This window comes from Anser anser, assembly GCF_964211835.1.
Source record: "Anser anser genome assembly, chromosome: 23".
Lineage (NCBI taxonomy): Eukaryota > Metazoa > Chordata > Aves > Anseriformes > Anatidae > Anser > Anser anser.
The window spans coordinates 1,209,562-1,235,559 of NC_139744.1; the positions used below are offsets into that span (position 1 = coordinate 1,209,562).

Genomic DNA, 25,998 nt, shown 5'->3' on the forward strand with positions numbered 1-25,998 from the left:
ACAGCCGCCACCCGGCCCCACTCGCTCGGATCCTTCTGGAAAAGCGTCAGCCCTCGCACGCGAGCGGCTCCCCACGCCGGAGGAGGGAGCAACGCGGGGTCGGCACTGCTGGGGGGGGGCTGAGGGGGTGAAGGAGGGGAGATGGGGCGGCGGGGGGACGCCGCACATCCACTGCCCCACTGAGGGATGCTCCCGGGAGGGAGGCGAAGGGTCCTGACCCCCCCCACGTGGGCTGGCCCCTTGGGATGAGCGCTTCCAAGGTCCAGGATTTGGGTTCTGTTTTGGAAAGCACTTGGGGTTTTTTGTGGAAAACGATCAAGGAGATGAAATAAAAAGGAGGAATGACGCAGGAGGAGATGAGCGCACCTGTGGTGTCGGCCATGTTGAAATGCACCTCCCGCTGCCCCCGGGGGCAAACCCTGCTCCTCGGAGAGGTGCCGGGCGTCCTGCAGGCCGTGGGGAGGACGTGGAGGTGGCAAAACCACACCGAGACCTCTGTATGTCCCGGCACGGGGGCAGCCACAGCAGAGGTGCCAGGGTCCCTGCCCCAGCCCAGAGGGTGCCCAAGCAGCCGCGCCGGGGCTCGGCCTCCCTCGGGTGCCCCTCGTCCCCCCAAGGTCTCCGTTCATCTCAGCGCACAAAAGGAACGTTTTTGATCCAATGGAAATCTCTGTGGGATGGAAAGACCGTTTCAGAGCTTCATTTTCCCCATCTTTGAGAGGTCTGGGAAGGTGTTGGGGGCACCCACAGGATTTTTTCCTGTCCTTTTACGAAGCCCCGCACTGAGCCCTGCCCTCACGCCGTCAGCCACGCGCAGCGCACTTCACAGGCCGCGTGTGGCAGCCTCCTAGAAGATGAGGTTTTCGCACGCCTGGCCTCTCCCAGAACACCTTTTCCTTGTAAGCAATAAACACCTGAAAGCAAAACCTGTAAGCAAAAAACACCTGAAACACCTCCAACGGGGAAAGCTGCTCGTGCCTCACCCACAGCACGGGTGGGTGGGAGAGGACAGGGCCCAGCGCGGGTGCAGGGGCAGCGCAGGCACCCACGGGCGCGCTGGAGCTGGTAGGTGAGACTTTTGGGTGAATGAGCTAAAGAAAAGAGAGGGGTTGTGGAGTCGGGAACGCTGGATGCGGTCAGTGCTGCCAGCTGCATACGCGGCTGGTTTCCTGTTAGTAAAACTCCCAGAGAAACGCGAGGTTGGTGACTTCGCCTGTGGCTCCCAGGGCGGGCTCAGCGCCGCGGCCTCAGCCCCAGCCACCCTGCAGTGCTAGAACAGCTTCTCCTCGCTCCACACCAAATATAGTCGAAAACCAGAAGCCTGAAATATTCTGGGAGGAATTTCTTCAAACATAAGTCATGTTCTCGATAAGCTCCGCTCCGTAGGTCGGTATCTGATGTCAACATCTGCAGTGATTAAGAGAGAGTGAGTAAGGAGGAATGCGTGGAATGGAAACTCAGCTGAGTGTGAAACCAGGAACAATAATTTTCTCTTCCTCTGAGCGCTCCGCTCGCCTCGGAGGGCCTTACGAACCAGCCAGCTATGCATAACAATCGCCCCGCATCAGCCAGCTCGGTGCTGGGGCCAGCAGCTGCTCTGCAAGGTGTGAGGGCTGAGCAGGGCTGGAGAGGTGCCTGCGGACAGACGGACGGCCACGGCAGACGCAGGACAGCCGGAGCGGTGCGGGTACAGTCCTCCAGTCCTCCGCAGCTCCAGCTGCAGTCGGGATCGGTCCCGGTCTGACCAGGGCGGTGCCGGCACAGGGGGAATTTTGCTTCTCATCCCAGCGGGGTGTTGTTGGCTCCCCACAACCACAGTTAAAAATCGGTGGCGGAGGAAGAAGCACCAGGTTCTCCAGTGTCACTGTCACCGCTCCAGCTGTGCGGCCCGGGGCTCCCCACCTGGATGCCGTTAGCCCAGCGGTGTTTAATTGCGGGAGGTGACCAGGTGGTGATACTGCAAAGCGTGGCTGCGGGGATGGCTGCAGGTGTTGTCTTCCAGTTCAGACACATCTGGTTCGGGAAGTGCCATTCCGGTGGGTCCGAGCTTTGATCCTTCGGGAAGGAAAGTCCTTGTCTGGTGGAAGTGTTGGCGCATGTATGAACGCTACAGAAATCCGAAACTAACGCCAAACACTTGCTGAGCTATTGTGTATGTAAGAAAAAGAGCAGTGATTAATAATAACTAATAAAACCATCAATAATTCATGTTTGGCAGCTACATGAAACTCGCATTCCTGAAGGATCTGCTGCAAGAGCGAGCTAGTGCTGGCAGAGCTGACATTTCATCTTTGTCGACTGCTGCCAGTGAATCAAAGAACTTACTTTTCCCGTATCGCTGTGCTCGCATAATGGCTCTCCTTGTGATGGGCTGAAATTTATCACCGCTGTACTCGGTCCCGGGAGCAGAGATACACGCTGGCAGGGAACCTCCACCCGTCCTGCGGCTCTTTGTGTCACTGCACAGCAGAGCAGCATCACACGCGAGAAACACAATGGGCCGAGGAGATGTGGTGGCTGAAGGCTCTGCTCCATTATTTTGAATTTCATCTGCTGAGGTTATTTATTGGTAGCGAGTGCTGCTTGCAAGGGGAGGGATGGTAACGAGCTGGGCTGGAGCATTCCGCCTCAGCTGCTTCTTGGCTACGTTTCCCTGCCGCTCCGTGCACTGCAAGTCTGTTTTCCCTCGTATTTTGAGATCATTAGTGATCGGTTTGGGGGCATTCAGTTCACTGAGAGGGTTTCAGAGAAAGAATCTTGCATTTTGCTCACTTCACTAATTGTAAGTAGCTACAGCACAATTGTGGTACTGCAGTATGCTCGCCCATGTAACCTTCAAACAGCTAGAAAAAAGGGATGTTAGGAGCAACTGCTAGCAGGCACGCCTGCTCCCAGGGAAAGGTTTCACCTCTGCCATCTACCGGCACACCACAAGGAGCCTCAGCAGATTTACTTCCCGTATCCACTCCTGAATGTAGACAAATCCTGTCCGTAATTGTATATTCAAAAAATGTCGCAGGAATTTTTAACGTGCAAACTTCCCAGCAAATCATCACAGGGTTGTTGTCAGCTCATTACTGATGAAATCAAGTGAGGGCAGCTGAGATAAATTGGTATCACTTCAGCTGCTTCCAGCAGTTGAAGACTGGCTTTCAAAAGCTCATCATAGGTATCCACAGCTAAAATCTAGTCCTAAAGGAACACTAAAACATCTGGAAAGTCATTCAGGTGGAGAAGAAGAGTATTTGATAATATGAAGAAAGTAGCCATGTTGCAAACAATGCACAGTAAAGTAAGTGGTTTTTATTATGTATTACGTATTTTTGTTTTGAAGGCAATGTAGCAGAAAATCAAAGGTTTTTGTAAGTAGCAAACATTTATATACGTTACTGAAATGGTGACCTTAGCCTATGTGTATTTATTTAACTTGTCTTCAACTTAGCTAAGTCCTAGGAAAGGCAAATACACTTCAACAGTTCAGTTACTACAGCAGGTGGGGAGAGGGATTTGAAGTTTCTTCTGCTGTATTGGTTAAAAGGCACCTGGAGTTTGAAGGAAAAGAAAAATCAAACTACTTAATCAAAACAGTTAAATTGCTTTCACGAATCAACTCTTTCTGCCAAAATTGAACATACAATCTATGGAGCGCTTCTGTCACAGAATGTAAGAGTTAGTGAGAGAGAGACCCAGGCAAACTGGAAAAAATGTAGCTGTGCTTCTCTAATTATGGCTGTCTTTTTTTTTCTCTCCTTGGATTCCCGAGAGAAAACAAAATTAAAAGATCAAAATGTTTTTGGTTCTGACCTAAGATAACATTCTTTATTATGTGTATGTGCATCAAATATGAAAACCATGTTACTTTTATTGCATATGCAAACATACACAGTGGGAAAAGAATGCAGTTTATGTTCCCAAACCGAAGGCCCCCAGCCCGCTTCCTCAGCGCGTCTGAACACAGCCTCAGAGGGGCCTGACGTGCAAAACTCTGCTTTGAACACTTAGAAGTCCCCCAGTACGTTCCATGAGCTCATTCAGCTGTTATGACATGTATGCCACTAGCTTCTCCTGCTGTCACTCCAGCTCTTACTGGGGTAGAAATTAGAGAAATAACCAGGCACCACTATGCAAATGTAAAAAAAAAAAAATAAAAATAAATAAAGGGAAAAGACATCCAGCAGGATTAGAGCAAGAGTCTGTACAATTCAGAGCATCAAATAGTGTTGCTGTTGCTTCTCATGGTCAGGTACAGGATTTCCTTATGGAAGTTAGCTTGTGCATTTACAAGGTGAAACAAATTCAAAAAGCTGATGTCCTCTTCATCACGATCCCCTACGAGCACAAAGAAAAACAGTTAAGAATGATTAGTGAAACTAAATGGCTTCTTTGAAGCTAAATCTTATTCAGTGTTTTCAACAGAGGCTGAATCAGCAACTTCTGCTTAGATTTACGAGGCATCAGCTACTGCACCTGATGGTAGGACAGCTGTGGAATAACACAGGAGACTCTCTCCAAAATTCCTTCATCGGTTTGTCCAAAGATGGACAAGAACAATTGTGCGTTAAGACAAAAATCTGTCCTAACTGAGCTGTACAGATTGCCAGCGTAATCAGACTCAAGGTTTTATCAGGGCTGACAAGCTGTGGACAGGGAGCAACTGCAGCTTGTTGAGTTGAACAGGCTGGCTGGCAGCTGCTCAAAGCCTGTGTTTAGAGCAGCCCAAAAGGGCTCAGGCCCAGTGCTCTGCTGGGACGTATTTTTAAAGGACTGTTGGTTTCACCATCTGTGGCCGTAGGAGTCTCTTAGTCCGAGTCTCTGCAACTCATCTGCGCCCCAAGTGTATCTACCTGTTCTAGCATTTGTGGGCGAGTGTTCACACTGGCTGCTTCCACGTTCATTTCTACAAATAGTGCCTGCCCTGAAACCACACCAGGGGATGCTTTTAGCATCCCTTGAAAAGATGCAAACTGTACTTAAGGTGACAAGCCCAGATAAAACAAACACCTTTCCTGATTACAGTAATTGATCGATTGCCGTATGTTGTCAAAAACTTCAAGCGCTCCAGTATCATTCTGCCTGGAGGGGTAGGGATGGAGGGCAGGCTGTTATGCCACATCAGCTGTGTTGCTTGATGTCTTGGTCAGTGCTAGCTCCCGATTAAAGTCCCGCAGGCTTACCGGACAGTACTGCCTGTAGCATGTCCATGATCATATGAGCAAAGGCGTTCTCCATGCTCTGCAGGAAGTTGTTTCTCTCCCCTGGAGTGCTGAAAACTTTGCAGACCTTCTGCATCATTTTCACTGCCCAGTCCATGCAGTACAGATCCTTCTCACAGACCTGACGTACACAGGAAATATTAGAACACACTCTTTGTGATGAGTATGACAATTTAAAAGGCAAGATTCAATCTCAGAATTAACTATTGATTCTAATGAATGACTGAATTTGTTGCAGGCATGCCCTGGAAAATTAAGGCTTGTTATGGGGACATGCAGGTTGTTTTTATTGTTGGCACGCTAACAAAGGACCTTCTCAGCCTTTTGCTAGTGGTACTTCTCCTCAGGAGCAGGCTTGCTACCTTGCAGAGATGTGTTGGATAGGGCCCACAGGGCAAAAGAGAACGAAGACTCTTGCCGCACTAGTCATGGTTTGTAGGAGTAGATAGGGACACAGTTTTCAAGTCTAAGAAAGCAAATCGGGGTGTAGAGAGACAAAAGGCCCCGCTCAGTTGTACTCACCAAAGCCAGGAAGACCACAAGTCTGGCTAACTCAAAAGCTCTTCCATTCACAGCTTTGCTGGCCATGAAAGTGAAGCAGATGTTGTTCCCACTCAGAATAAGAAGCCGAGCATTGTTCTCCATGAGCCACTCCCGGGGAACAACTTTGCAATAAAATAAAGACAATTTTAGTGATTTTTTTTTTCTTTTTAATTATTATTTTTTGAAAAGGAAGGAGTGCCATTAAAAACCATTCTGGAAGACGTGAATTTATAAATTGTTGGCTTTGGTAGCTAACCAGAACTTGTGAGGAGACACTCTCTGAAATACAGAGCGATGAAGTTACACAAGCAATTCTTACTAGCACTACAGTTAGAGCTCTTCACAATAGCTTCTATGATATGATCTCACCCAAAACAAACTTTCAGTGTAAACGTTAACATTGTTCTGTAGAATTTTGGTCAGAACAAATGTTGTTTGGCTTACCCAGCCTGGGCAATGTTTCCTTAACAATGGTTACACAAGATTTGAATTTTAAGGTTCTTCATAGATTCTTAAAATACTTCACAATGGGGAAAGCCTGAATTTATGACCAGTGCTGGGTTTCGTTCTTCCCCAGTTACTGCCTGACTTCCAAGTGTAATGACTTTTCCAGTTACACTTCAGCTACTGTAAGGAATATTGCAGTCCGTTTCCCAAGGCACCCGTGTGTCTGAAGCACAATTATTGCCAGATTTGGAGGACATGAGCATATAATCCTATGGATTAGTGATAAAGGCAAAAACACACCTGACAGCTCATCCACAAGACTGATAACATCGTCTGCTGTCCATTCTCTAGCTTCCGTATCATACAGCAGTTTAATTGCATCTGCTAGACCTTTCAGACTGGTCTCATCTGTTGGTCCTTCTATCATTTTCTGCCAAACCACATGTCCTGAGCAATATTAATCACAACTGCTATTAAGTGACAAAGTAATATTTTTAAGCAAGGAAGGTGCTAAACTGGGCCTTAAAGCAGAGTCAGGGGAGGGGAATCCAGGTAACATAACTCAGTCTCTGTGACAGTGAGATTTTTTTCCATCTGTCATTTAATAGGGACAGTAGTAGTTGCAGCATGAATCACAGAGTGATTTAAAGAAACGCTGGTTTAACAGTTAAGTGAGAAGGGGGCTTTTCTTCAGAGAAGCAGATGTTTCTTTGAGGTGTATTCAAGCTAACTTTACCCTAAGTGCGGGAGAATAGAGGAAGAGAGGTGCCATTTCTTCACTTGAATTGTAACTTTATTTATTTATTTTTTGGTATATGAGTGTATATATATGTGTGTGCACACAGAGAGGATATGTATTTTATACGTATATATATATGCACACACACATTGGTCAGGTCTGGTTGAGCAGGAGGATTTTTTTCTCTAGGCAATACAATTACAGTTTATTTGCATAAAGTCCGTTTTTCAGAAATGCTGCATCCTACAGGGAAATCTCATTCTCAAGGAACAAACTTTGAAAATTAATCCCTGAAACTACTCACCGTCAAGGGAGGACACTGGCCCAAAGATGATATACAACAGGCGAGCTTGATTAACCATTGGCCACGGCTTTAAAATACGAGTCAACCAAAACGCAGAATCACGTCGATGAATCCAGTGGTTCAACAAGACACTACGATAGAATAACCTTATCCGCAGCTCCAGCTTCCGGGCACTTCCTGGGGTAAAAGAATGTAGATATAGCTCCATTAAGCCTTGCATAATACAGATAATCATTTTATAGGAAGAGAGAGAAGGGATTTCTTAAGGCTGCCCAAGAACATCTGAGGGGTTCATTAAATTCTCAGCTGTTACTTCCTGAGTTTGGCTCTTTTGAATACATTGCAGTAATTTAGACCATAGATTCTGTCAATGCATCCTCTGGTACCTTTCTGCAGCATCTCATGTATGCATTCAAGGGCTCTCAGCTGTGTTTTTTCGGTTACTCTGATCTTTTCTCTTTGATGGCATCAGTAAGCAGCAATAGGAGGAAGTGTGTGAGCGGCCATGTATAAAGCGTTCCACAGAAATGCCTGGTTCTGTGCTAGCTAACTTAAGAATTTATTGAGAGGCGTGTGCCACTTCAGCGTTGTATTTCAGAAATATTAAACCTAACTTTTTACTGCATTTAAATCTTTTTTTGCCTTCCCATTGATTCATCATCAGTGTTGTACAGTAGGAGACATTCCAGTCCATGTTGCTGTTCTCTCTATATATAACTTATGCACTGGTTTGATAATGGAATAATAACATTTAAAACAAAACACACGATCTCAAGGAAACTTTCTTCACTATAGGATATGTGTCAAAGACAAAAGCACTTAGCTTTGCTTTTGGTGGAAAAAATGTATTTATCTATACGAAAGCAAAGTATTTGAAATGGCCACTTTCTGCATAATACTGGAGCTAACAACGTACGTATGAGTCGGGAAAGGAGCAGTACTAAAAGGCTCAGCTGAGCTAAAATGTTCTCAAATCCAGATGCATCTTGTTTGCAGTAATCAAGATCCATTTTCTGCCTTCTCCATGACAGTGCAGTTTGATTTTGTAGGACCTTTGTCTGCTTTGATGATTACCTGGTTTGCTGCTGACAACTGTCTGTACTTTACGGGGTAAATTGCTCAGCTCACAGAGGGAGTTAAAAACCCGGTGACACTCCAGTTCATCCCAGCCTGCTGTTAGGATCTGAAGATTACAAAAGAAAGGGGGGGAAATAGATGGATTGAGCCATAGATTTAGATCACAGTGCAATTTCTCATATTAGATAAATAAAATCTGTCCTACAATTTATCAGAAGAATAGAAAGGGAAGATGGCATACCTAAAGTGTGGCTGCCAGCACAGCATCTCCCCGATGAGTGTGGGGAAACCATTATCTGCTACAGGGATGCTGTACGTTGTACCAGAGGACATACTTAAGAATCAAAAGCCTCTAACAGTGTTCCACATTCAGGCCCAAGATCTTATTTTTTGAACCTTATGTGGAAAAGTACACAATAGTATTTGCTACAAAGACAAATGTCCTGGCACAAGTAATTGTCTTATCCTTTGCTTTTAAACTAAGTGATCTCTCCTCTTGGTTTGTGAATTCGAAGCTGTGTAACAAAATGCTCCCCTTCTCCAATGTCTTCTTAGATAATAAATCACTAATCAAAATCCAGACTGCTTGGTAGTGAAATCCAGACCAAGGAATTCTCCAGAGTCAAATCAGCAACTTTAACAACCACAAAGGAAATTCAGAGAACTGAGTGAATAAATACCCCTTCCCCCCTCCCCAAACCTTAAAGCAGTCTTATACTTCTAAATATATTGCAAAACCACAGATTAATTTATAAAACTACTTTAATTTTCTTTTATATTTGTGATACTTGCCTTCTCTCCAGAGAGATACTATACCTGTAAAAGTACCCCATAGCACTGTAATCCTAAACAATGCAAAGGACTTGGACAGCCATTAAGTTTAAAGCAGGAAACCTATAAGCACAGAACATTAGTAACTTATTGTAACTGCCCATAAGGAAATTCCTGAGACTGAAGATACTCAGTACTCCTTGTGTACATCAATACTGATTATGGGCATGCAGAAGGAGTCCCTTTTCTTATTGTGTAAGGCAACACGTTCAGTACGTATGTGATAGTTTAGCTTTAATTTCAAAACCAGGGTCGACTGGGTGGCCAAAAGGTATCTAAGCAGAGCAATGCTACTTGCAGGAGATTTAAATTTCTGTGGAGAGCTGTGCTCTTCCACCACAATATTTCTAGTTATCCACAAACTGAAGAGAAGTTAACATCTGATCTTGGAATATGAGGCGGAAAATATTTTGGGGGAGAAGTGATATATTTTATTAGCCCAGCTGAGGCGTTTGGGGCTAAGACTGATGTAACAAATCACCCCCAACTCTCCTCCCCATCCCAGATTTTCATCTTCCATCAGTTCCCTGATGTAACTCACCATGTAGTACCACAAATAACTTGTTTAGCTCAGCTGAGACAAGGGGGAAGAGGGACAGATCTGTTATGGGGTGGCAGAAGGGGATGTAGGAACTGCTTAAATCAGCATTGCTTCTCAGAAAAAAATCCCAGAAGAACAGCCTCATGTTCAATACGCTGGTTTAGGCTTTTTTTTATTATTAGTGAGAAGAGACTGATTTCAAATCAATGAATTCATTATACTGTGGTAATAAACTCCAGCAAAGGGATTAGACAGTTCACTAAAAATTACCTTATAGAAATGTGACAGTTCAAAGCACTAGTGAAAGGAATGTGAACTTACTTCTGAGAGTATCTTGTGTATATACTTTAGCCTATCTTTTGTAGGTAATAGAAGTGTGCATCTTTTAAGCAACAATCCTGTGAACAAAATGAACACACACACAAATATGAGCACACATACACAGCACGTACACTTCTGAATTACCTTAAGCATTCACACCACGTGCATGTGATGCATTTCTCACCAGTGAGAAAAAGATGCTAAGGCAAAAAGAGCGGCACGTAACAGGGAGCTGTGCTTTGTAGAAGAGATGTATGCTTTGTAGCAGGGGTACCTTTGACAAAAGGAATGCTGTCAGGAAGTATGTAAGCTTCCTACAGCATAGCTTGTTTGTTATGTTGTCTTAGAGTCCCTATTAGTCACAACTAATCCCTATTAAAATAACTATATTGCTTTTAGAATTACAGCTGTTAAAAATATTGGAAATAAACGTTGCTTGTTGCACCTCTTTTAACAGTCCCCCAGGGAACTCCGCTTTTCCTTTACATCACGGAAAGCTGAGCTTCCAAAATTTTTTCAAGATAACCACATGCTCTAAAAAGCAAATATTCTAAACTCTGTTAATGTAAAACATAGCTAAGAGGTAAAATTATTTTCCTATACAGGGCTGAAATGGTATGTGTTTAGGACGTCAAAGTCTGGAGTTCATTATAGTGTGGAACAGCTGTTTGTTAAGAAGCATTTTTTTTCTAAACTATTATGAAAATGGGTTAACAGCTTGCTCTTCAAAAACTTCTACCAGGATAATATATAGAGCGAGCTTGTTAATTAATCAAACAAATCCATAGAAAATCTGCTACTTTTCTTCCTGAACTGTCAGTCTCTCCAGAAATACATAACTTCTCCAATGTCAAAAAGTACTTTATACATTTACCGTGGTTCTAAATTGACTCTTTCCTTAGAAGTGTGTTAACATTCTTCCATGACAGACATAATTTATTTATCAGCCTAGGACATGGTCCAAAGCTCAGTAAAGTCAATTTTCTGTTGACTAGGTTAGACTTTGGAGAGAACTCCCTGAAGAACAGTTGAAACTGTTAAGACAGTGCAGTTGCAAGTAGGAATACAGCCATCAGTTTGGGGAAAAAAATATGCTGAGTTAAAAGGGTTGAGCAAAATGTACTACCCCTGGTTTTGTACAGCAAAATCCCCTCTGTGCTGAAGGTCAGTGCCACAATCAGTTATAGCTCAAGTCCATTTTAAACAATGACTGAAATTTTGACCCCATTACAAGTAATGGAAGATTTTACCATGCACTAGAGTGCAGCCAGACTCCTCTAAGTTTAAGTGAGATTTATGTATTACATAGACTCTGTGCAGGCTCTCTGAACAGGAATGAATTTTTCCCATTGAGTCCAGTCTTTCCTGCTGTAAAGTAAATATTGATTTTGTAACTGATCTCTTAAGAAAAACATTTTCTTGAGCCTTCCACTGATGAGATAGATATTGCCAATGATCTATATATTTTAAATATGTCGTGTTTTTTATTACTAGGCCTACTACAGTGATGGGTTCACACCTATATTTAAATAACAAGTTGTCATTTCGTATGTGGTTACTACAATGCCAAAATCAATTTAGTTTTTTTTTAAACAGTTTCAAAGTATCAGGTTTAATTTTAAAAACAAAACAAACGCTAAAATTATTTTAAGATACCCCAATAACTACATGGATTGCTTATAATAAGATGTCTTTATAGTCTAAATGACTGCAACAGTATTCCTCTACTTTGTGTATACCTTTATTTAATGTCTTAAGTTCAAACCATACTTCTACCTATAATTCTGCATCTAACCATGGCACCATTTTATTTTCCTGTCAAATAAACTCAATGTTTTTTAATCAGCTAGATAACAGTTAATTGATATGGATCAAATTAAGATTTAATTTAATTTGTTTCTGATTGATTAATGCTTATTGTGGGTGGGTGAAAAAAAATTCAGCCTTCCAAATGCATAAGAAAGAATGTTCCTTTTCTGAGTGATGGGCTGAATGAGTTAGAATCAGTCTTTTAAAAATTAGTAAAAAACAGTTAGAAAGCAAACAGTTTCTAATATGAAGATGTACAGTGTTCTTCATTACCACCAACCCTATGTTACTGTGATCTGGGTTTCTATTATGTTATGCCAAAAGAGGTCTGAAAGAGAGAACAATTGAATCTTTCCATCCAGAAGGAGTTATACCATGACTGCCAAAGTGCAGGCGTTTCCACATAAGTGAGAGGAGAATGTGTTCTTCATGCTCATTTCAGCCTTTGAACTCTGATACACGGCTGCCAAGGGGAATGCTGATCAGTGACAACTGTGATAACATTTTCACGATGAGCATGCTTCTTTTCTAAGAAGCGGAATGTGATCTGCAATACATCTCCAGTAGGCTATCAGGCTTTCTGATGGAAATGGTTGTTGGTCATTTTAGAGCTAGACTGCGTTTAAGTACTGCAGCTACATTTCCCAGACTGAGGAATGCAAGCTAGTCCAAAGTGATACATGAAGGCAGTCTGAACAGCCAAATTCCTTAGCTAGTGTGGGGCCTGGGAGTCTTGGTTTCTGCTGCAGTTTCCAGTTGTGGTGTCCAAATAAACTAAATTTGGAAAAACCTACTACTGAGAACTGATCCAGTTCCTCTGCTCAAACCCTGCTTTCCATTTACTATGAAAAAATAAAAAATAAACATGGATGAGGCAGAACATACATTATTTTCTGCAAAACTAAAAGGTTTTGGAATCATTTCAAGCAATACCACTCCCCTCCGATTTAATGGTATTTGAGTAGGCCGTTTGACATGGGGAGGAACTTTAATCTTAGAGGGAGTTGCACAAATGTTTTGGGCCATATCCTCAGCATTTTACCAATCAATGCATATAACAGAAGAAACCTTTTAATCAAGTTTGGTTCTCCCGTAATTGTTACCATTTGCATTAAAGGATCACCTAGAGATTTGTAGTGCTCTAATATATAGGATCCTTCTCTCTTGCCAGGTAGCTCAATGTTATGAAAGTCTTGCAATAACAGCCTTCGGTTTCCTGATGGGGTTGAGATGTAAGTCATAAGGCGGTTGCTGATGGTTTTTGACACCATGCACAGCATGCTGATATCCTTCACTGAAAAAGCAAAATTCAGTATGCATGTAAATTTTTACTGCAAGAAAAATGCTGATCAGTAGTCAATAACTTTATCTTGCTTCAAAAGTAGGTCAAGAAATAATAATAATAATAAAGTATTACTGTTTATCTCCTTTGCCAGCAGACGGTGATTATTATAAATGTATAGAACTAAGGAATACTTTTCACATAATAGGCAAAAAGAACTTCAGATAGTCTGCAATTATAAATTATTTTTGGTCATGTGGTTCTTCATACATAAAAATTCAGAGAATAAGTCACATAAAATGACTACTATCTAAAAGGTAAAACATTTTAAATAATAATGTATTTTTCTATGGAAAACTTTTGTGGTAATTTTCAGATATTTGAAGTAATACCTTTCTTATTATATTCTCACCTGAGAGATAATTCAATAGCATTTGAAATATCTCTAATGGCAGTGTTTTAAAATATCCAAGCGTTGACAGAGATTGGGGATCTGTATCCATGACGTTGCAGCGCTGTCTGGAGTGACGGTTACTGCGTCTGTATTTCTGGTTAGGAATCAAGGTGTAGCTGGTCCTTGCAGTGGATGTCATTGTTCTGTTAGTCTCATCAATTCACTCTGGAGAGAAAATAGAGAGAGAACCTTTTTCCTGCAGCATCTAGCATGGCTTAATTTCATATACCAACTACATGTGTGATATACAAATGATATAACATCGCCATCTCAAAAAATTCAGTGACACAAGTTTTCCCAAAATGAAGGTCTGAAAAGTAAAGAGTTTTAAAAGAACAATAAATATGTTTTTACGATTTACCTTCTGGTTTCTGAGTCTCTAGAGTAGGTACACTTCATGTTGTCAAACAACAATGAGACTCACTACATCTTAAAAAAATTAACTGAGATTTTTCACACTATTTTTTGATTCCAGCAGATGAGGCTTCAGGGAAAATGCCAAAGAGAATGAGTGCTGCAGTATAATTACAAGAGCTGGCAGCACTGGTAGTAACACAACTGGAATCTGTCCAAGCTGCACTGCAACATCTCTGGTACTATCAGCGGGAAGTACACTCAGACAATAGACCTCATTGTTTCAAATATTAAAAATTTACAAAAATTACAGAAAACAAGTTCCAAAAATCCTTCGTATTTATTGCTAAAGCATGCAAGCCAGGCCTCTCTAATATGCCACTGAGCAAAATCGCCACATCCACAATGGAAGCACTGTTTATACCGACAACTGGAAGAATATGGGGCACTTCCTTACCCGTGTTACAAACTGGTTTGGCTGACTGGTGCTTGTGCACTGTATAGAGCGCATTCCTTACATTGAGATGTCAGGAAGTTGTACTTTGGCGGAAGCATTTTTAGTTTAGGTATGTTGTTATTCTAGCTAGCTAAGGAAGCTTATACTTTAAACTTTCCCAATGCTCATGAGCAAATGTGACTGCTCCTAGAATGAGTGTTTCATTTGGCTCTTACGCTGCTTAAGCAAGAGACAGAAAATTGATGTAACCTTCAAGAATCCTTTAAGAACTTTCCAGAAATCACCCATAGATAAACACACAGTTATATGAAAAAATGTTTATCTTTTAAAAGTAAAGAAAGCAGGGTCTGAAAATCAGTGGAAGTTTTATACACACAACTGTGGATTCAAAACAACTTAAATTCCAGGTCTTGTGTAAAATATGCAAAGTAGCTCCAGTCCTGTTTAAAAACAGGGCGCCACTAAATTTTGTTCAAGATACGCTAAATCTGCTACCTATTTCTGATTCTTACTTTAGAAATAAAGTTGTAATCCTATGTTACTTTCTTTTCTTCCTCTGCTTCCCTTACTGTCTTTAAGAGGACTATACTGCAAGAATTTATGGCATCTTTAAGTGTTTTCTGAAAAGCTTGCCTTGGGTCTGCATGGGGCGGGGGGGAGGGAATACTTCAACACAAGGGAAGTTTTCAGAAGTAATCAGCCAATTCCAGTCTGTTTCTATTCAACTCGACTGAAGTTGGATTGACTGCCATTATTGTAACTTAGAGCAGGGCTAGATAAAGTTAATGTAAATAAAAATGAGTACAAGCAGGAAGTTTCATAGGCCAAAGCTTAGAGACTTTACTGAAAGCTCCCATTTGCTTCCTCTCTGACTTAATGTGTTTTTTATTTCTTAGGGAGTTCAGCCAGAACAGTGCAATGGACTGTGCACCTCCATCTGCTGCTGGGACACCACTTGTTTAGAGAACTGCTTAATCGAGACTGGAAATTGAAAGGTAAACGTTAAATATTTAACTAGCTGAACCCATAACACTAGCCAGGAAAGGGTCATCTTATTTGTTGCTATAAACGGATTTGTTTACAAGCCAGAAAGCATCAACTTTCAATCTTCTATACAATGTTTCTTATCCTTAAGCAGTCGCTAAATTCCTGCTAATTGATGCACTTTTGTCCTGATCAGTATTTTTCTGAGTATGTGTTAGCATTTGGCAAACATTTATTACAAAAGGTTGTTTACTTTGGAGATTGGTTTGGAGCATTTCTGTTTCCTTTCTTCATCACAAATTGCATAAACGAATCTCTTCAAATATTAACAGGAATTTTCCCTTTTTCCTTGTCAACACACACAAAAACGTACAAGTTCAAGTGAGGAATGACAAACCTCAGGGCACCCAGCACAGCCACGGAGTACATAAATACTTGTTACCCTGTGGCCTACACCAACAATTTACAGGAAGCGTATTTATATTTGTAAATACTTGTTACCCCATGGCCTACACTGACAATTTACAGGAAGCGTATTTATATTTGTGCTGAAGGTTCTAACCTTGGGTTGGTAGTTCAAACCAGACCCATAAACATCTAAATCTGTGAATAACTGTGATGAGAAAGCATGGTTCAGGGAACCCCGATCCCGCTGCTGTTGGTGACGGGGATTTCTGTGTTGTGAGGGATTGCTGGTTTGGGCTCATCCCTTTGGGAATTCCTCAGAGGGGAAATGCCAGCGTCTGATTCTTTTGGCAGAGACTGGGCTGCACGTGCTGCTCGGGCGGCAGTGCTGGATGGAACGGTTTATATTTGGCCTTTTACCTGTGCTTTTGTGTCAGATTTAGTGGGGCGGTGAGGGATCCTTAGGCCAAATGACAAGCCCCGTGCACCCCGCTAGGCCGCATTCCCCTCTGTTCTCTGGATCCGCTCTCACGTGCAGCCCTCCAAAATGCGGGTTAGCTGCCTGAAAACAGGGACCTGCACCTCCGCACCCACGTCCAGTTAATAGAGAAGGCCACGCAGTCTGTACCTACCCACAGACAGGACTTTATGAGCTCCGTTTTACCTCACGGAAATGCCTTCCCCACACGCACCCCGGGGCCAGGCTGCCCGCCAGGCTGCCTGAGGGGAGCGGGCAAAGGAGCGGAGGCAGCGGCGGGTGAGCAGGCCCTGCCGCCTGCAGCGAGCACCGATCGTGTCCTGGAGGGAAAAGGAAACACTGAAATTAATTTTATTTATTTATTTATTATTTAAAACATAACTGATTTTATTTCAGTCAAACATCACCACCTCCTTTACTTGAGTTCAAAGGTGGGGCTGGGCAGGGTTATGCACACAGCAAGATGCGCACACGCACGGGCACACCTATGGCTGTGTGTTTTGGTCAGGAGCCGAACTGTTTGTAAACCCAGCGCAAAGACGATCAGTTTCGGGGCGGTGGTTATCAATGGGGCGGTGATTATCAGCGGGGCGACGGCTGCTGCACTAAAAGCAGCAACAGATGTTTTGGAGGGAACAAATTACTGCGTCACTTCATTTCAGCCGTATTTCAAAAGTATTAATAATAATTCCTCCCTTCCTGTCTGTGTGGTGTGGGAATTATTGCGCTAATTAGCTTGCGATAATTATTTTCCCGCCTTTTTCCCTGCTGCCCCTTTCAGCAGGAAGCCGCGGGCTCGGGGCTCACCTTTCCCACCTACTTGTCCCCCTCCTTTGAATATTCAATGAGACTGTTATATTACCATGCCCCCCTCATGAATAACCAACTGTTGTGGGATGTGAGGCCTGCGGTCATGGCACGGGCAGGTTGTGAATGTTAGGGCGCCCACACGGCTGTGGGTGTTGTGTGCATGTTGCTGTCATAGAATCACAGAATCACAGAATCGTTAGGGTTGGAAAAGACCCCCACCATCATCTGGTCCAACCATCCCTTACCACCAATGTCACCACTAACCCATGTCCCCAGGCACCTCATCCAACCTTTCCTTGAACACCCCCAGGGACGGTGACTCCACCACCTCCCTGGGCAACCCGTCCTAACGCCTGACTACTCTTTCTGAGAATAAATGTCTCCTAATTGCCAACCTGAACCTCCCCTGCCACAACCTGAGGCCATTCCCTCTACTCCTATCACTAGTTACCTCTGAGATGATGCTGACCCCCAGCTCCCCGTCACTTGTGTTACCGCACAGCCCCGATGCCATGTAAAGTTGTTCCCATCAGAGACCAGGCCCACCAAGCCCCGTCCTCCATCTCCTGGGGAAAACATGACCCCAAGCGAAGGAGGCAGGCTGTGGGAGAAGCTTGTCCTTACGCAGGACATGAAGCCTGCATGCAAACTAACGATGCTGCAGAGGAGGGATGTCACAGCACCAAGGCACGGTGCCATAACTTGTGTCTCGGAGCAAAGTTGTAGTGCTGTAAAACAAAAATATGGCACAACACCAGCTGCAAACACTGCTAGTGGAAGCTGTGCTGCAACAGGCGGTTACAAATTGCTGTGCGGGCACTGAATGCTGTTACACTGCACTGTAAGAGAGGGCACAGCATCGTTCTCGGTGCTGATGATCGGGGAAAAACACAGCGAGCTACCATTGTCTGTTGGAGCAGTGAACCGTTCATATTCACTACAAAGCTGATTTTAGAACTATTATTTCTTTTCAGTGCTGCTTCTGAGATAGCTCTCTAAATAACTAGTTCTTTGGGGGATAGTAACAGAACCCCTGGGGAGAGGTTTTCTTGCTGCTCCTAAGGCACTTCCCATACGATGGCAGCAGAGGGCTGCAGCTGCCTTAAAGGACTTTTCCCCAGTAGGCTTTTCTTCACAGTTTTTTTTTTTTTTCCTCTGTAAGTTTATTGAAGGAAAAAATTGCCTTAGCAAAACTGAAATAGAAACCAAATAAGAGTCAAACCCAAATATAATAATACAGCATCCTCTGCTAACTGCTGCTTAAATTAACGACAATGAGAGTGGGAACGCCATGGTGCTGTAACCATAATTGCAATATTCACCTTGAAAAGGTGAATTAGACAAGTGTGCAAAAATAATGTGATTCCATAGCGGTTGCATTCTGCACCTGTAAGCTCCTTCAGCATTTCTGTCACACGTAGTAAAGTATCATTCTCATCTTCCTCCTAAATTAGTTCTTGTTTTGCCTTGCTGCGTTCCCCTAGAGAGAGATGCATTTTAGGGATGCCTGAGTAAAGACTTTCACACTTTTCTACTTGTTCATTTGCTGGAAACACTGGTCCCTAGGGACCAAGTACCATTGCCTGGGGAAAATGGAGCATATATGGAGTATGCTTCCCCTGGAATAACTTTAGGGAGCCTGACAGTGAATTAAGGGCTTCTTAGTTGGGGGTTCATCAAGATTCCTGTGTTAAACATGTACTGGTGGATCTAACCTACATAAATATGTCCGACTACTTAATGATTGGCATAATTAATGGTAGTAACAGTGACACCCACTTCGGCAATTAAATTCTGTTGTGTGGTAAAAGTATTATCTCGTGTTTGTTTCAAATTGGATGAGTGACTCACGGTTGTGTTTTTTATTTGAGGTTCTGTAATCCTACCCAATGTTTGTAAACTGTTCTGAGATGACAGGATGAAAGCTAATAAGGAAAAAAGTACAATTGAGTTTTATACACTATGGTAATGGTTCTGCTCGGGTGCTAACTGCTTATTCTATGCATGAGTGGCCTTGTCTTGTGTACCCAATTTATCTTTGCCCTGCCTACACTGTGTGTGTGAGCAGAGTTATGTAAGTCTGGTAAAAATACCGGTTGTGTCTTGAGTGCTCTGCTACTGCCAATGATAGCAACGGTGGCAGCATATTTAAATGACAAGAGCGGGACTTGGATGGAGTCAGCTTTTCAAATATGTAGGGTTTCGACGGCAGACAGCTGCTAGTGAGATTTTCCGAGGAGCGCAGGCATGTCAGGCATCTAAAACTCATAGGAAGCTGCGAGGTAGATGTGAATGCTCCGAAGCCGTGTTCCAGCACTGCATTAAATTCCGCAGCAATGCTCCTGTAGCAGGATCTAAATCTTTCCTGCTATTAAACCACCACGGCTTTCACTCATTGCGCATGCATGATTTTCGAGAAAAAAACATGGCAGAACCCTGTGATAAGATCATCGGCTATATTTAAATGGGTAACTAGGTGCAAATAGGAAATAAGACACCAGTTAGTTAGGGATACCTTAACAGAAAAGCGAGGAAGAATTTTGTGCTTCAGGGTGGGGAAGGGGAGGCCCCTGGGGCCCTGTCCAGCCCCAGTGGTGCCAGGGTTTTGAGTATGGGAAGGATTGTCTCGCTCCCCCCATCCCGTTCAAGCGAGCCTTCTTACATTTTAGACGCTGAGGGCAGGAAGCGCGTTACAGTAATGCCAAGCCACTACGTTCAGCCTCCCAAAACTGTCTTTATATATTACTTATTTAAGGTGTTCTTTTTGCCTTTTAGTTTAGAATATACATTCTTCATGTCTTCTGATTTTCCCTACTTCCACAAGGGCTAGATTCTGACTAAATAACTAGAAAGCTATTGAGCAATGGACAGAAAGATGGCATTTTTTGGTGGTTTCTTGAATTGAGCTGGGGCTTTAAAAGAAAATGCCAAATGTGGTGGGACTCAAAAGAGAGTAGTGGAAAAAATGCAGCACTAGGACCAGCACTAATAAGAACAGCATCTACTGCACTGTAAACATTACAAAATGGAAATAATAATAATAATAAGCCACAGAAGACAAAGCGCTTCCAAGTTTCATGTCACTTCATATGCAGTCTTAGGCAGTAAAATTTCTTCAGTATTTACTCTGTTTAAATCTAAATTTTTCCTCATTTGCCAAATGTGAGGTTTCAGTGAAATTCTGAAATGTTATTAAGGAGCTCCGATGCAGTCTTTCACTTATAGTCGAGGAGAGCAGTTTAAGGCTCGTTACGAAATGAGAAAAGTGTACGATTAGTGGGGGGGTTGTTGACTCATCCAGCGCGAGCTCTACTATGCGTTGTGCAAGGACATGGAGCAAATCAAGGCTCTGTTTTGTATCATCCCTTTTAATGAATTCTCCTGATAAAATCACCATGTCCTCTTTGGTTTGCAGCTCTATTTAAGGGCTGCTGAAAGGCTGATGAATGGCACAGGTCTAAGGGGGGCAGGAATGTATACGTCCAGAGTCCTGTCCCAGACCCCTGGAATTGTTTGATCTGCTCGGAAGATGATCAGAATTTTGATAATGCAAAGTCCAATTTTCATGTTATTTTGCTTGCAGAACACAGCAATATGGATGAGGTGCAGCTGGAGGAATTAAAAGGGGAAAAAAAAAAAGATAATTGAAAATCCAACAAAAAATAGGCAAACAGGGTAAGAAATTACAAAGTAATTACTTAATACATTCCATGTACTAAGTGATTAAGAGTAACGCCTGGCCTGGCTGCTCTGATCCTTGCTGCAGTTCTGTGGTGCTGTATCGTCCATGTACTCACTTCAACATCAAAACAAAGTGGCATCCTACCGAACTCAGGGCTGCAGAAAATCATGTCAGGGTCTTCACTACCACACAGAGCTCCACAGTGTCCCTGTTCCTCTCTGGATCCTAAGTGTCCTAGTCTGGGGTGTGTGAGGAAGGGGAGCAGAAACGGACTTAATGCCAGGACTTGCCGTTTTCTTCTCGCCTCTCCAAGCTGGAGCAGGGAGCCGAGGGACTGCCTCAAGGTTGCTTGGAAGTTACGTGGCAGTGCTGAGGCTGAGTCCAGAGCTGAAGGAGGAGATGTAGAACTGAGACAACGGAGGACACACGGGTGGTACGGGTCCGTGCCCCGCGTATCCAGACATTTAGGGTCCCCCTCACGTCAGAGTAGTCCCTTGGCAGTTCCCAGATCCTAGCTGAGGATCTAGTTTCTGTGTTTTCCAGTCTGCTCCTTCCCTAGAAATATTCCTTATATTATTCCTGTCTTCGGCATTTCTCCATCTTCCAGATTTGCAGGGAAATAGATACCAGCACAAAAAAAAAGAAGTGGATTACTAAGAATTCATTAGCATCTCAAATCAAGTTCCTTGGGTTTTCTGAAGAGCTGAGCAAACCTGTCAGAGTGTAACTGGTGCTATTCCTTTCTGTTTCTTTTTAAGATGCAATGTTCAGCCCTAAACAGATGGGAACCTGTCAGCACAACATGGAGATAATTATCCGTTTGAGCCATGGGAAGCTTCATAACAGATAGGAAGTTATTGCAGCCAATACCGCTCTGCTTTATGATCTTATCTGTTTGCTCAGGCTGAGCATATTGGTAGGCCCTATTATTCCTTCGAAGAAACACCAAGAAAAACCTTGTTTCCATAGGGAAAAATTCACTGATGATTTATGAATCAGCAATTGATCTTCCTCGGGTATTTGGGTTTGCCTTATATCAAAGCACGGAGATCTGACCGTGATAAATAACTGAGCTTTCCAGTCACGTCTCTGTGGTAGCAGCTGTTCGTGTAGCTCTGTAAGAAACTGGGGATGCGATCAGCCAGGAGCAGTCTTTGCTTTTGTCCTTACAAAGTGATGGCCTGGGGTCTGGAGGGCGCCTCAGACAACTCGCTCCACTTCATCGTTGTAGCACGGTGCTGGGAGGCTGGTTTGCTCTCGTCCTTTCCCTGGGAATGCAAAACTGAGACCCTGTTTATTGACTCTTAACAAGCAGAGATTTTTTTTTGCTATCCCAGAATCAGATGGTGAATCCCAAAGTTTCCTCCTTATACTTCAGTCTGGGAAATTACATTTTGCACACCTAGGCCTGGTCTTCACTTAAGATTTGCTGTTGCTGCCATGTTAAATTATCGTCTCCTCTCTCTGTGCACAATTAGTGCTGCTGTGCTCCACGTCAGAGTCCGATGCGTTTCACTGAGCAGAAGGGTGATACCTTACAAACATTGTTGAGGCAGAAATCTGGTATCTTTCTGGGTGAAACATGTAACAGAAATATAATAATCACTGTTGGAGTATTTTTTGTGGCAGAGGGGGAAATGTGCATGTAGGTTTACAAGAAGTCAGCCCCTTTTGTGATTTACTTTGTTTATTTATTTTATTATTTACTTTATTAAACACCAAATCTACAAATGCAAATATGTTAATCTTTGTGCTTAACATTTTGTTTCTAATTTGCAGAGGTTTAGGGAAAGCTGAATTCCTAAAAGATCGTTGGGTTAGGAACACCTAATAAGGGGAAGAGAAATTATTTCTTAACACCTCCTCCACTCATCCTGTCGGTCTCATATCTGTTTGATAACAGCTTCCCGATTCACCTCAGACTCAAGTTCATGCAAAATCAGATGCAAATGCTCTTCAGAGTTGCAAAGCAGCTCCACGGAGCCAAGGAGGCTCTCCTGGCTGTTGAGGAATAAAAATCTGGCCTGCAGCAGAGGCACTGAAATAACAAAGTGCAATAACAAGGGGGTAGCATAAATGCTAAACATATTGACCCGATGATTGCTCTAAGCTTTCCTTACTCCGTATTGCCTCGTGGTGAGCAGTCCCTGGTGCCAGTGCCAGGCAGCTCGGGGCACAGGGGGCTCCTGCAGACCCATGCACAGCCCTGAGCTGCTCCGCCGCTGCCCCCAGGAACCCGCAGGCATCGCGGGCTTGCTTTGCCAGCAGCAGGAGCTGCAACACATCTCCATTTCTTTGCGGACACTCAGGCGCACTGAGTTACCCCCGCCTGCGTCAGGGAGCAGCAGGGGAAAGGGTGAAGGAGGTAAGAGAGTCTCCCTGTGGGTTTGCTTATTGTTCTGCGGGTCTGCGTGCTGGTGGTGTTAAAAGCCCTTGTACAGAGAAGTGGAGAGGCTGAACCAACCCTCAGCAGCGGGCGCCAGGCAGCCAGCAGGTACTAGCACGTGGCTTGCCATGGAGCACGGAGCCCACCATTATTCTTAAGAGAATAGCAAACCTGCTACTTTCAGTACTTAAAAAAAGAAAACAAATTTAAAAGGCTTTCTTTTTTCTTTATCAAAGCAACCCTGGCATGTTACTAGTTATGTATGTTGTGCAGAGGAAAAGGGCTCAACTTGCCTTCTGCCGGCACATGCGAAGATTGTCAGGTTTTTTATAAAGGTAACAAAACCACCTGTCGATTTTTGTGACTTTTACTTCAAATTGGGGGGGGCGTCAACAAAATGCAGGTCAGTTTTTCTGAGGAAAAGGACAGTCTGCTGCCTGCTCTGACCTACTTGTGAAACAATCAGGATCTGAGGTGTAAAAAGGCAAAGAAAAAAAAAAAAAGCCCATCCTTTGGATGTTTTACAGTCTATAAATTGGGCTCCCTGGTTCTTCTTTACTCCTTTTGTGATGAGGAAATTGTGGGAAAAGCTGAAGGTTATTGCCGGGCTCCTCTGTTGGTAGCTGGATGGGAACGTGCAGGTGTTTTCTGCCTCCTCGGAGTCAGCCCGTCAGCTGAGGGTGAGCCTCTGCTAAGGAAAACAGCGGTGTGCCACGGCGAGGGGTAGCGAGGCATTCCCCTTCGCTGAAGCCACAACAAAACCTGTCTCCTGCAGCCAGTAGAGGGAAATGTTTTCTGTGCAGACTAATAAAATCGTCTCCCGAAGGTAATGAAAAGCCCAGCACGACCACCAGACTCGCAGCTCCCCACAGACCTCTTCCAGGGCTGGGGCACATCCTGCTGCCCCCAGCCCAGCCCTGGGCGTGCGACCTTCGGTGTTCCAGCCAGGCTGAGTGCCCCAGCGCCCGCTTCTCGGCCTGAAGGCTGACTTGGGAAGATCTCTGCGTTCTTCAGAGTGAGAGGTAAGGGACGACCCAACCAGCTTCTGAGATGGACACGGGTATGATGCTCGCTGTCACCTAAGCAAGTATATTTTTTTTTTCCCCTTGAAAAACGCCTTTCCCCTGAGCAGCTGTAAGTATTTTACAAATATTAGCAGATTTACGGTTTGTGTGTGAGAAAGGAAATTACTCCCACCCCTCCTTTCGAGACGAGGAAACCCAAGGCATAAAGACAATTAACATACAACCAGGCAAGGACTTCGGGAGCCCTAATTCCCCGTTCCCAGTTGTAACTAAAGCTTAATTCCGCAGCACTTGTAAAATGCAGATTCGGAGCAGTGCATCTATTTGAGGTTTTCTTCTACCACCCACAGGCCCTTTTGTAGCAGTCTGCTCCCCGCTTGCTTTCAGAGCTATTAATTACGGTTCAGCGTGCTGGTGGACCTGAGGTTGCAGTTGCATTTCCAGGATACAGCCTCTTGTTTATTTGCATAAAGTCTATTTTTTCCCTGTTTCAGGGATGATGCTTATTAGGAAAACTATTTGTTCACGAGAGCTGACTTTTTTACATTTCTGCTTATTTAGATACTAGGAAGTATTTGCTTTACATATATATATATATAATATACGTTCTAATTATGTATCTCCTACTTGTCTGCTCAGAAAAATAAGTCGAACTGGGACAGCAGAATTCTGTTATCATGTTTAAATTGACTTGGAGCTGTATTGTGGTAGCATCATTTCTCACAAACCTGGGAAAGGCTCCGGGAGAGGAGGGGATGAACAGGATGGGAGGGGATGATCAGGATGCAAGGGGCTTGGGAAGGTGAAAGGAAAGCAGAGAAGCAGCAAATATGTAACTTCTTTACCAATACTGTGACATGGTCATAGCCGTTGGAAGGGGGTGCAAAAAAGGGTGACATTCACATCTGAAGGACAAAGTTGCTTAGGAAATTATGCATTTCGCTCCTCGGGTACTATGGAGGTGAGAAGCAGTGCAGGTGTATGCTGTGTAACAGCCCCAGGCTGGGGAGTTTACAATGGCAATAGCCACAGGCAAAGCACAGCCACCCTGTGCCCGAATTAGAGACCAGGCACTGAGATACCAGCGGCTGCCACGGCTGCCGAGACTCATGTAGTCTGAATCTGGCTGCATGTCTATAACGGGGCTTGTGCTCACCTCTGGTAGGCGATGGGAAGCAGGATCAAGGCGCTGCCGCTTCTGTGCTGCCTGGATGTTCCTGCACGATGCAGCATTTCACCAGGTACCTGTATGGGAAGGGTCGCCAGTGGGCCCCTGCTCCAGCTCTGCCCTTATCAAGGTGCAATACAGCTGGAAGTGGTGCTACCAAAGCCCCCACTGGAATTAATCTTTTGATATCCATAGCTAAGTGCAAGAGGGGCCTTTTCCTACAGCTCATAACCTCCTCTCAGGTACTTCGTCGTGCTGACCTGTTCATACCTTTACTGTACCATAGTGAAGGGAGCCTACAGCTGCAGGTGATGCCCAGCAGCCTCAGACAACAACTTTACAGGAACGTGCGCACACGGAATAATTTGGGACTCGGGCAGAGAGCCAAAGACTTAGCTGCTGTCAGAAAGCCGAATGGAAAAAACAAATTTCATTGTTCAAACTGAAAAGCCTGCTAAAATTCTAAATAAGCCAAACAGATAAAATTAGAAGAAAATTATGGTCTTGCTTCAAGCCTCAATTGCATTAGTTTTTATCCTAGATCTGTCCTGGGAACACCTCCTGATAAGATGTGTTATTACTGAGCCAGCAAAGGATGTCTTTTAAAAAGATCTTTGCACTCTTACAGCGGCTGTTAAAAGCATACAAGGTGAAAATAATCCCCACTGTGCTTAGAAATTTGCAGAAC

At 43.8% G+C, this 25,998-nt stretch overlaps 1 protein-coding gene across 1 annotated transcript; it reads right to left on the reverse strand.

Annotated features, from left to right (window-relative positions):
• On the reverse strand, nucleotides 1–25,867 carry FBXO47 (F-box protein 47). Its single transcript, XM_083809480.1, has 12 exons — nucleotides 25,299–25,867; nucleotides 16,394–16,559; nucleotides 13,520–13,726; nucleotides 12,949–13,119; nucleotides 10,017–10,093; nucleotides 9,140–9,217; nucleotides 8,321–8,429; nucleotides 7,247–7,423; nucleotides 6,504–6,650; nucleotides 5,736–5,878; nucleotides 5,175–5,334; nucleotides 1–4,329 (listed from the first exon to the last, which is right to left on the reverse strand). Exons 3-12 carry the CDS (start codon nucleotides 13,698–13,700, stop codon nucleotides 4,211–4,213), a joined length of 1,362 nt encoding a protein of 453 aa, XP_083665606.1. The 5' UTR covers nucleotides 13,701–13,726; nucleotides 16,394–16,559; nucleotides 25,299–25,867; the 3' UTR covers nucleotides 1–4,210.
• Nucleotides 25,868–25,998: the final 131 nt, after the last annotated feature.

Excerpts from the sequence above, each read along its gene's own strand:
- FBXO47 (XM_083809480.1), bottom strand. The coding sequence starts at position 13,700 with ATGACATCCACTGCAAGGACCAGCTACACCTTGATTCCTAACCAGAAA. Across the intron at positions 5,335-5,735 it reads TTGTGGTCTTCCTGGCTTTG|GTCTGTGAGAAGGATCTGTA; the intron begins GTGAGTACAACT and ends TGTGTACGTCAG. Across the intron at positions 4,330-5,174 it reads GCTACAGGCAGTACTGTCCG|GGGATCGTGATGAAGAGGAC; the intron begins GTAAGCCTGCGG and ends TTGTGCTCGTAG.